At 48.6% G+C, this 11,725-nt stretch overlaps 1 protein-coding gene across 1 annotated transcript; it reads left to right on the top strand.

Moving 5' to 3' along the window:
* The first annotated feature begins 474 nt into the window (after positions 1-474).
* On the top strand, positions 475-4,239 carry LOC126579934 (uncharacterized). The gene is made up of 4 exons (XM_050243704.1): positions 475-629; positions 697-764; positions 825-1,118; positions 1,205-4,239. The coding sequence occupies exons 1-4, from the start codon at positions 620-622 to the stop codon at positions 4,022-4,024; spliced, it is 3,192 nt and encodes a 1,063-aa protein (XP_050099661.1). The 5' UTR covers positions 475-619; the 3' UTR covers positions 4,025-4,239.
* The last annotated feature ends 7,486 nt before the right edge of the window (positions 4,240-11,725 follow it).

Raw genomic sequence — 11,725 nt, forward strand, 5'->3', positions numbered from 1 at the left:
AGATGTACACAAGTTAATTTGCTTTAGTTGACATTGAAACAAGTCGTATGGATTGAAAATTAAATAATGCTCCCCCCCCCCCCCTCTCACCGAGGACCTGACCTTGTCCAAAATTAGAACGCACCAAAGAATGCGCACGACCACCAAGAGCAACTGATCGAGCCAAAGGGCAGACAAGCAGCGTACGATCGTACGCACTATCCCCTCACCCCAGAGAGTTGGAGATGCATTGGGGATGGTCTGTAATGGGGTATGTTCAGAGAGTGTGGTTCGATCACGCGGCGAGAGCGGCGAGCCAGGCCGTCACATACACTCTCCCACAAACCAACCAGCTACGCCACGATCACAATCAACGTTGTGGGGTTGTTTCGAGTGGCGATGATTCACGGCATAACTGGTTCTGTTGGAGCGACGTCGCGCTGTGAATGTGAAAGAGCGCTTACTTGCCGGCGAGATAAACAATATTGATGAGAGCACGCTTTGCGGTAGTTATCTGTCAAAAAACACGCGCAGCAGAAAGCGTTTGCGGCATGGTCAAGTGTAACAGTAGGTTTATTGTTGTTGTCCAAGACGTGTGGTGTAGTTTCAGTGATTCCACTTGGTAGCCAGCTGGGTGAACATGTATCAAAGTAAGTCTGTGGGAGCTGACGTACGCGTTGAACCGTCTCACTGAACCCAGAATCGACCGCATTGCAGGGGAAACACTACTCAATATAGACGAAGACAGCCGCAAAGAGAAACGCAGAGAGCGTGCTGAGCTGCAGGTTGGTTAGCTAGGCGGCTGAACTGAAGTACCGTCCTCTCATGTGTTTCTCTGCATTCAGAAAGAACTCTATAAGGCGCTCTCCGGTGTGGTGCTGCTCGGTGGACAACCTGCGCAACCGACGGATGAGAAGTTGTGTGAGTTGGAAGAGCTGTTAAACGATCCACGATGGATCCGGCTCCAAGATCTGGTGGAAGAGATGAAGTTCTGGGATGCGGCGACAACGATACCGAAGCTCAAATCGTTTCTTTACAATGCGCGGCAGCAGGATGTGATTGGGAAGCTACTGGACAACACGGCCATCAGCTTCTCATACCTCAAGCTAATTATACAACACTTTCAGGCTGACAACGAGGTTAGCATTTCGCTTCTGCTCGCTTATCACCACATCCGTTTGTAGTATATGCACTCGTTTATCTTTACCATCTGTTTGTATTGCAGCGCATTGAACCGGACCTCAATGCTCCCATTCACTATGCCGTGAGGCAACTGAATGATGAACTCCTGGACTGGCTTCTGAACGATCGGCAACAGCGGGTGGACGTGAATTTACGCAACAATCAAAAAGAGACGGCCCTGGGCATACTCTGCGCGTTGTACGACGAGTGCATGAAAGAGACCAACCGGCAGCAACGCTCGACGGTAAATGTGTTGGGCAAAATAAGACACCAGATCGGCCAGTTGCTGGCGGCCGGAGCGGACTTTAACATCTGTAGCATGCAGCTGAAGTTGCCGTTTGAGCTTCTGCTAAAGCACTACCAAAGCGATGAATCTACAGGAAGGTTCGTGGATCGTTGCGTGCAAGGCGCCGGCCAAGCGCTCGCGATCGGTCACATCCATAAGCGCACGGTGGAGTTTCACAACAAAGAATCGCCGGTAAAAGTGACGGAGGAGCTGCTGGAAATTTGTTTGCGCTACAATGACCAGCAGAGTTTCCTGCACTACTTAGGCAGCTTCACGGTAACGGATCAGAACGTAAAGAAGCTGATTCAGGTTGTGCTGCATACCGCCGTCGAGCAGAAGCTGAGCGAATGTGTGCGCAAGGTCGTCGACCTGTTCGGTGCCCTGATATTTCAAGTCGTCATTCGACCGATGGGACGCGATGCGAAACGCGTAAAGTTACAAAAGTCCTCGGAGCTGGTTCATCGGGTTGAGTTGAAAGGACTGCTGAAAAAGGCCTGCCTAATGGCAGACGTGTTGATTGTTCAGTTATTCATGGGCCGTATGACAGATTTGTTGGTGCTTAATGATGATCCACTGCTAGCCCTGACGCTGACCAAAGCATACGATGCTAAACGCCGCACGGAGGACCGGGAAGCGCTACTGGCGGTGGCGGGCTATCTGGCAACACAGCAAAACATTTACATGTCCAAACCGGACAACTCCGGTAACACACCACTGCATCTGGCACTGAAATATGGTTTCAACGAGATCGCGACCACATTATTGAGGCAACGTTACGCTTACATTGGTTTGCGTAACCGGGACAACCTGACGCCGTTGGACTACGGTGGGTACGGATTCTGGAAGACCTATCTCGATAGCTGCATTGAAGTCGACAGTGAACGATCCGCCCAGGACCGAAACGTACTGCGGTTCAACCTGAACTGCTTGGAACCGTACCGATTGAAGAAACCACAGGCAACAGGAGTCGCGACAGCAGCCACAAAAACTGCGTCTTCCTCCGCGTTGGCCGGTCAGCAAAAGGAAAGTGGATTCCACGTTATCCAGGAAGCATCGAAAGTGAAACAACAGCCACACAAGTACGCTCGCGTCCAGACCGAAATGACCGTGATACGGCAGATCGCGGAATCGAAGGAATTGAAGCGGTTACTGATTCACCCCATTATCTACACGTTCATTATGGTCAAGTGGATTCGGTTAAGCCACTGGACGTACCTGAACCTTCTGCTCACTGTCGGTACGATGCTGGTTTTCGGATGGCACTCGCTGGACGCTTGCTCCCTCGATGGCAGCCCCGCCCTACCGCTCAAGATCTGTGCAGGCTTTGGCACACTGTGCATCGTTGTTCGTGAAGTGTTGCAGCTTCTGTTCCTGCGAAAGTCCTACATTACGTTCGAGAACGCGATGGACATTGGGAACATCGTGGCAATGGTCGTGGTGCTATCGCAGGGCTGCAATGGGCTGCTCTCGTCCTTTCTGATGATCAGCTTTGCCATGCAGCTCACCTTCCTGCTCGGTTCGCTACCGTTCAACACCCTCTCGACCATTATGTACATGTTCAAGACAGTCTCGCAGAACTTTCTCAAGAGCTTCCTGCTCTTTCTGCCACTGATTAGCTCGTTTATCTTCGCGTTCTACCTCACGTACAACGATACACTGGCGGTGGCAGATGGATCGGCATCGGCAGCGAACAGCACCATCGACACATCCTCCACTGAGGACAACTTTAACAATTTCCGCACGTTCTGGAACGCCACCATCAAGACGCTGGTCATGACGACCGGTGAGTTCGAGGCGGCTGCCATCGACTTTAGCGGTGGCAAGCTGCTCCTGTTCATGGTATTCCTCTTCTTCGCCCCCATCGTCATCCTTAACCTGATCAACGGTCTCGCCGTCAGCGATATTGCGGCGATCCGCGAGGAATCCGAGCTGATCAGTATCAGCAAAAAGGTGATGCTGTTGGAGCGGTACGAGCGGGGCGTTGTCAACGTACCACTAGGCTGGATGAAGCGCAAATTTCCCGAGCCCTTCTTCGAGTGCCACAACTGTTGGATACACATCCGGACCGACCAGTTCCGGAAGATTTTTATCCATGTACTTAACCCGGTGGTAACGCCATCGGCAGCTGGGTCAGTGGCCGAGCAGAGCACGAAACCGAAAAAGGAAAAACCGACACCGGTCTCGCTGTCCTCCTGTTCCCTGCTGTGGCCCAATGGCACCGATAAACTCATCAACTTGCGCCTCTTCAAGTTAACCTCCTTCCTCAAGCTCGACAGTGCCATTGCAAACGAGGCGCTGGCCGTGATCGAACGAAAGCTGCTGAGCACCAAGCAGCCAGCGGTGATGGAGGCCCGAACTGTGGCCAGTTCCGAGCAACCGCTGGTTACCGGCACAAAGCACACCGTCGATCTGGCAGCATTACAGAACGAGGTACGCGAACTGCGTATCCTCATGGAACGGTGGCGCCTGGAGCTGCAAGGAATGCGCAAGGAGAAGCTGGCTGGCCGGAAGCAGCAGAAGACAAAGCAAAAGAAACGAGCGCGGCAGAAGCTGTCAGAGTTAGCTAGGGATCTTTAGGTGCGGGCGTTACGAACGAATGGCCATTTTACACACCTTTATCCCTTTAGGCCAATTGCTCTACATTAGACAGCGTTTGCCGTTGGTCTTTAGAGTTTTAGGCAAGGTTTCCGGGAAATTAAAAGGGTGTCTCGGCGTTAGAAACTATAAGCAAACGGCAAATGGTGTAATAGTGGCAATAAATCGTGAAAAACTGTTCACTTTGAGGTGCTGAATCGCTGTGTCAAAGATAAGCGAAGGGGAACGGGGGCCCTGATATTTCGAAAGTCATGCTTCCGCTTCGTTTAGATGTATTATTTGCAAATTCGAATAAACTCGTCATACTCGTTTGGTGGCACCGGATCCGGAGGCCATCCCGATAACAACCAAACGAACCATCGTCCTTCCCTTTTCATTCCTTCCATTCGCTCCCTTTCTTTCTCTCTCTCGAACACGCAAACACAGTTCGATTCCTGGCTTGTCCATTTGTCATGCAAATTAGTGTTTGAAAATTGTTTGATTTAATTTCATCTAATTCAATCATCAACCCTCATCTTCCCTCCATGATCTCCCTCCCCCCCCCCCCCCCTTTTCACCGCCACGCACCCCTTCTTCGGGTCAGAATCATTTAGTGCGGGTTGGTAACAACGGCAACTATACCGCCGGCCGTGGAAGGGCTGTGCCCTCGCAAGCGGCCGGCTGTCACAGTTCTGACATCCAATATGTTGTACATAATTTACACGATAGCGGCGAGGATCGGATAGCGCGCGACCAGATCGCCGAACAAACAACAAGTGTTCACTTCTGGTTGCTATCCATTTGGAAGCGTGTGTTTTTTTTTGTGTGCCGAAAACCCGTCCCCAAGTAATTGCCATTGTGGCGGTTTGTGACTACTTACAGGGTGCGCCATCAGGATGTGTCCTATTTTAAAGTAGAATTACTCTGTCATTTTTCAGCCGATTTTTTAAAAAATAAACCAGTTTTATTGAGGTTATTCTATGCCATTTATTGTGCACATACTCAAAATGTGATATCGATCAAATCGACCGCCTTCATTCGCGCATACAAGAAAGAGGCTCTTTTTCGGGCATTTGACATTGTTTTGACAACATTTAGGGAGTTAGTATGGCAATTTAAGCTCCAATATTTGCTGTAAGTTGTTTCATAGTCTTCGGTTTGTTGGCATAAACCTTATTTTTCAAATAGAACCACAGAAAAAAAGCCAGCGTCGTCATATGCGGCGACCGAGGATTCACCAACCATTGCACGACTGCAGCCTTCACTATTGACTGATTATTTTCAATGTAAAGTGTGACAATTTCAGTACGCTCTTTTAACGTAAAGTGATGCATTACTAAAATGGCATAGACTGGCGTTACAGAAACTGTCCTATTTGTCCAAATTGACTGAAAAATGACAGAGCTATTCAACTTTAAAATAGAATACTTCCTGATGGCACACCCTTTAGCATGAACTACGTAATCATTTGAATAGATTGCACAAGTTTACAGAGTTTCCTATTTCTCTCTTCTGTTCTCTGTGATTTCCACACTCACATTGGCGTCATTAGCGTCTCGTTTTGTTTCTGTCTGCGTTAACAATGGAAGAGAGAAGGAGTATAAAGTTAGTGGACGGGTTTTTTTTTAATTTTGTCTACTTATACACGAGCTCCACTTAACCCTGAGTCAGAGGAACCGAATATGGACGACAAATTCATTATGTGCGCCGACCAAGCAACCTCGCCAGCCTCCCGGACCCGGACAACCTCAAATCTGATAAGACGTAAACCAACAATAAGGGGTTGGAACCGGCAGAAATGGCAACTGTGGCGGCAAAAGAGGGTATCAGGTTTTGCGGCGTTGATTATCGCCTCGTGATGTTTTTATCGGTTGTGATTTCGGGTGCATTGAAGTCTACGTAACGTACCTCGTAACATCAGTAACCCGCATCATTTCGGCTACCACCGGCAGCGGGCTCCGGGGAGGGGGCGGGGGGGGGGGGGGGGAGGGGGGATTTATGGTATCGGCGCGTGCCACGGCATCCCAAAGACTGTGTTGTGTGCATGTGTGGGCTAGTAACATATACCGCGCATGTGGGTGTACATTGCCGCCTATAATTTTCATCTTTGCTTTGCAGCTGGCGCAACACACCAGCGACCGCAGCACCGTCGATGAGATTGTAAATTAAAATTATCCATTTTTATGTAGCCTTGCGCATTCGCACGGTTCGCATCCGTAATCCACGCGTTCTGGCAGCCTTCTACAGCTCTCAACGGGTGAGCCGACACGACATCAGGTCAGGAGCACGGCACACGTCGATCATAACGGTGCATAAATGGGATGCATTAGTAAACTTCGTTGCTTCTACTTTATTGGGGTCGTAACCGGTTGCGCGTGGCTGACTAAAGTAGTTTGCTATCGTTTGCTGGCCCCCTCCCCCTTCTCCACCGTTCATGTTTAGATTTCATGTAAGGTTGATAGGGATCGAACATACCTCAGTTTGTATTGTACCGTTTTCCAAGCCATATTTACGTCTAAGAATTGTCAGACACTTACAGTTTATGCTATTCAATTTTGAGTGTAATGACTGGAAAGGACATTTCTTGCTAAGCAACAAACGATATCGAAAAAGACGAGCTTATTTCACGATTGTTTTCAGAACTCCGTCCCCAAACAATCGTTCAATTGCAAAAATTAATAAACTTTAAAAAAATTTGTCTACACAACGAAAACGCTCGCTAGACGGTGTTTTGCCCGATTTCGATCGGTTTATCCGCGGTTCATCCGCGGTTTGAGACTCTCCCTCTCTCTCTCGCTCCGTCGCTGCCCCCCCGAAAAATTAACACAAAGCGTCCTCATCGGGTGTTGGTGCAAAAGGTGCACAAACGAACGGGTGAGCTAGCGAGCGAGCCATCCACTTGGTTGCCTGGTCGGTTCGTGCTAAATGGAGGGTGCCTAGAACCTGTCCCGACACATGAGCAGCTCAAGGACACCAGCTCAAGTGCCGGAAGTGAGCCGGAATTGTACGAGTTGTAGAAAACCAAGAGCATTTTAAGGGAAGAGAAAATACAACAACGAAAATAAAAAAAAAAAACACACGCACACACACATACCACGGCCCTCGTCGCGCTCCTGTGCGCACGGTATCGTAAGGGTCGTTCCTCTTGAGTCCTGTCAATATTTGTTCCCAAAAACGGATTCTCTCGGCGTAGCGCGTAACGCTGCGCGACCGTCGAGGGCGAGAAGAGGCCGTCGTTGCCAATGCCGCCGATTCATTTAATTTAATAAACACCAATCGGTACCGATGGTAGGGAGGAGACGAGTGCGGGAGGGGAGGGGGTAGGTGGAGACATGTGAAATCGTGTGAACCTGGTTTGCCTCGTGAAACTTCTCCAAAAAGGGCATTTTGTGGTTCGCAAAGGAGGAAACAATTCGGAAAGCCTACGCCTAAGAGAAGGGAAGGGGGGAAGGGGGGATCAAGTGGGTATGCCAAGGCGTGCACTTACGGTCTACATCCTGCGATATTCCTGCATGCACTCAGTGTATGTGTGTTTTTATTTTCCTTTCACCACCAGGAAAAGGGGTTTTGTCGTTTGCGCTGTGCCGTGTGCATGTGAACGCACGAACAATAGAGGAAAAAAGGAGAAAAAATATATATGCAAAGACCCATTTATGAGCTGACGGGCACAATTGGGCCGGCAAACAGCGCCCATGCTTAAGAGCTGACAGTCATTATTTTAAATCAATTAATGGTGCGGATCGGCGAATTCGTTCCCTAAATTGCGCAACGATAACATATTTCTCCGACACTGGTGGTGGCGGCGGCAGCCACACCCCCCCCCCCCTTGTTTTTTGTGGCTTTCGAGTAGAATTACACATGCTGACCGAAATTTACCAAATTACCAATTAACCGGTAGGCTGTGTGGCTGATGTATGGCAGCAGCAAGGACTCTGGGCTGGATAGGGCACGGTTGGTTACGTCACGCAATAGGCGATGATTGCCGCGGTTTTTTTAAGTGACACAAACACTCCAATTGGATGTCCTTTTTTGTGCTTTTGTCTTGATACGCTTTAACCTTTAAACTGTTTCCACGCGACAAAACGAAAAAGGTTCGCGATGATTTTGCTCAGTCTGAGCAAACGCCCTTGTTTTCTTCGCCAGAGCTCTACAACAGTCACACCTTTTGCTACTGTGTCCATTAAATAACAGGACTCGGTCAGTACTGTGATTGGTATCCATGACAAGTTTCACGTCAAAGTAATGATTCGTTTTTGAGATATGATTTTTTTTTGTGAGGTACTAATAGTGCATTTTTCGTTTTGTCGCTAGTGACAAAATTTGTGGAGCAACGAATTTGCATCAAAACTGGAAAATCCGTCGGTATAAGTGGATTATACTGAAGGAAGATTACTATGATAGGAATGAAATTTATTTGGAGAAATAAAGCAGGAACTTAATAAAAAAAAATCGCCTTTCTTTTTGCTTATTGGACACAGCAGTACATGAATTGACAGCTTTCCCTGAATTTCTCGCTCGCTCGCTGTGTATTCGCTCCCTAGACGTGCATTCAAGTGATCGCGAATTTGTATGGGATGACGTAAAAATAATAACTTTTCGTCTCGACGCTTCGACATGGGACAAAATGGGAGCGCGCCGCGCCGCGGAGTTTTGGGGGGGGGGGTGGGTGCCTTTGGGGCAAATCGCCATTTGCCATTTGCAATCGAACGGCCCCGGCGCGCGTGTGTCATGTGAAGCTTCCTAATTAAATAATCGTATTGCATTGCACGCATATTGGTTACCATGCGGGCCCGATCTCAGGCTCGGTTAAAAACTTACCGTGCTGCTGTTCCCGGTTCCCCACTGCCACCCCCTTCCTCCACTGGCCCTTCTGGGCCGCGCTGCCGTGGCACCCGCGGGGTCAAATCCCGCTAGCTAGCGGGATGGTATCTGTTTTTTCTTCTTCTTTTTTTCGATGTAATTTCTGATTGAAAATGCATTTCCCAGCGGAGTTCGCTGGTCCTCCCCCCCTTTTTGCCAAGCGCTTGCTTGTTGCAACAAATAATTGAGAAGGATTGCATTATGAAACGCAGCGGCAGCGAACTCATCAGCTCCTCTGCAGTGCAGGGCTGCAGCAGAACCAACACATACACAAAGGGATTGCTTGCCCCAGGGAAGATGAGACTGAGGGAGGTACAGCGAGAGAGAGAGAGAGAGAGAGAGAGAGAGAGAGAGAGAGAGAGAGATGATCACATTGTTTGACGAGTGTTCAGCGCAGCGTAACGCTGAAACGTAGGACCAAGAAACTGCTTCCCTTCGAATGCTAATAATGGAATAAAAGAAGTAATTGTTAAATCAAAAAAATATATCTTCTCTCTCTCTCTCTCTCTCTCTCTCTCTCAATCAGGAGCTCCAGCAGCTCACCAGTAGCTCAGTAGCAGTGATGGAACTGATCCTCAAACACAGGCAATGGCCTCATCCCCCCCCCCCCCCCCCCTCTCACTGGCTGGATTATGCATTTTGGATGCTGCACAAAGCAGCATGCATTCGGCACGGTTCGTTAGCTCGTTTGGTGCTCGTGCAATGCTGCGATGCTTTCATCACCAGCCAGCCAGCCAGCCAGCCGCGTGCGCACCATCGAATCATTTCGCCGCTACCGCTTTTAATTACGTCGCATTGCAATTTGGTGCCGTAATTTGATTATGATTTCATTAACTCACCGAACAGCGCGAGAATAGGGCGAACCGCGGTGACTGCAACCGCTACGGCTACGGCACGACGACACGCCGGTGGCCATCAAATGCACTGCCGCATGCATGCACGCACGCACGCACATTATTTGCGGCCTGCCAATCGCGTGAAGGCGGATGACAAGAGCTTAAGCAAATTGTTGTATGATTTATGGCTGGTCACCCGGTAGTAGCGTATCGGCCCCGGTCCCAGCACCAGAAAGCAATTATCATTACGCATCTCCGCATCGGGAGGGCAACGTGGTGGTGGTGCTCTCGATGTATCATTTGTGTAATCGTAAATCTTGATCGGCTGTCTCGGCAGTACGCCGCACTCCATTGACCATCGCGTCTGTTCCGGGGGTTTAGGGGGGGGGGGGGGGGCGGTCAATGAAGTGGTCATCGCGCGCGGTGGTGGTGGTAAGCAATCCACTTATCATTGGCCACCTGCACCACGGACTACCACACTGCCTCTCTCTCTCTCTTTCGCAGTCTCAATGTCCTTTTGCGGTAAATAGAACCTTTTGTGACACGTAAATGGAGGCAGCGGTGGTGGGAGGTGTTGGAGCGAGTTACCATCGTTAAGTTTGTGCTCCTACAAGTTGATGAGACCCTGTAAGATCCTTTAGCCAGGGCCATCTTTCCCATTGGGCATCGTCTACAAAACAGTACAAGCATTATCAGGGATCAGAAGATATCAGAAAGAGAACAACATGCCCTATTGATATATGGTATTCAATGTGGCCCCTAATGTTTAAGGGACATCATAAGGGACTCATCAAGAATATTGTGTAAAATTTCTGGATCAATCGAAGCAAAATTGACAAAGATACAGATTTTTGAAAATCCGCGTTTCATACAAGGCTCCATGTCCCCAAAACCATCGTTTTCAAAGTTGGTGCCCATCATACCGTAGAAACTATTGGACCGTTTGGTTTGAAATTTTTAACACATAATCTGCGCATTCTTTGCCAGGTAGTCTCGTCGCGATTTTATGAAAATTGTTGATACTTTTTTTTAAACAAATCGCCAAAATCGCACTTTTTCAACTTCAAAAATCTGCCAAAAATCCTACGACTTTTTCAACTTCAAAAATCTGCCAAAAATGCTACGATGGGAACTGTTTTTGGTGCAAATCAAAAGATTTGGCCCTTAAGATTTAAGCGACGAACCCGGTTCGATCATTGTGATCACTTTTCATCAACTTTAAAAATCTGCCAAAAATCGAAAAATAGGAAATTCAAACAAAACTCAACGGGACTACCTGGGTAAACTTTTAATCTATCAAAAGAATATCGATGTGTATTTTTCTGATGGCGCATCACGCAGCAACGACGGGCACCGGAAAAAGTACCGTTTCGCAGACGAACCTTAATAAATGTGATGCCGTGGATGAAGTTTTTAAAAAATCTTTCCTAAACCTAGAACTAAATATTCTTCAAACGATGTAGTTTAATATGCCATTCACTTGAAAAAGTAAAGGGGAAGGATACGACACAAAAAACAAAAATGAGGCAGAATTTTAGGCAGAAATTACCGAAGCCCCCGTAGCGTAAAGGAGCGAAATAGTCGCGCAATAGTCGCAAGTCGGGCATGCAATTCAGTCAAGACCGTGCACCGTGCCATGATGTCTACCAAATTCATAATTCGACCGACAGTTTGGCAGTGAAGTGCACCTTCCGCGAGCTGTCAAATTGTCCTCATCAACAGCGTAACACCTTACAGCGGATGGGAAGCTGTTCATCTCGAGCTGCTTCAAATGCCTGCCACCAAGCGTTTCCACCGTTTCCATTTCCGACAGTATGGATGCAGTGCGAACTATTTGCGCTTCAATTTTACCCCAAACCTTTATATTACGCAAACAATAACGCCACCGTGCCATGTGGTGGCGCCGGGGGGGGAGGGCGGGGGGCATGTCTTCAACTTTCATGACTGCGGCGTTGCAAGACACGGCACCGGATGGACTGCCAAGTTTGGCAGACTTTTACTGGCTGGA

The sequence above is a fragment of the Anopheles aquasalis genome, chromosome Y (genome assembly GCF_943734665.1).
Source record: "Anopheles aquasalis chromosome Y, idAnoAquaMG_Q_19, whole genome shotgun sequence".
Lineage (NCBI taxonomy): Eukaryota > Metazoa > Arthropoda > Insecta > Diptera > Culicidae > Anopheles > Anopheles aquasalis.

Coding starts and splice junctions, on each gene's coding strand:
- LOC126579934 (XM_050243704.1), top strand. Junction 765..824: donor GAGAGCGTGCTGAGCTGCAG/GTTGGTTAGCTA, acceptor CTCTGCATTCAG/AAAGAACTCTATAAGGCGCT. Junction 1,119..1,204: donor ACTTTCAGGCTGACAACGAG/GTTAGCATTTCG, acceptor TTTGTATTGCAG/CGCATTGAACCGGACCTCAA.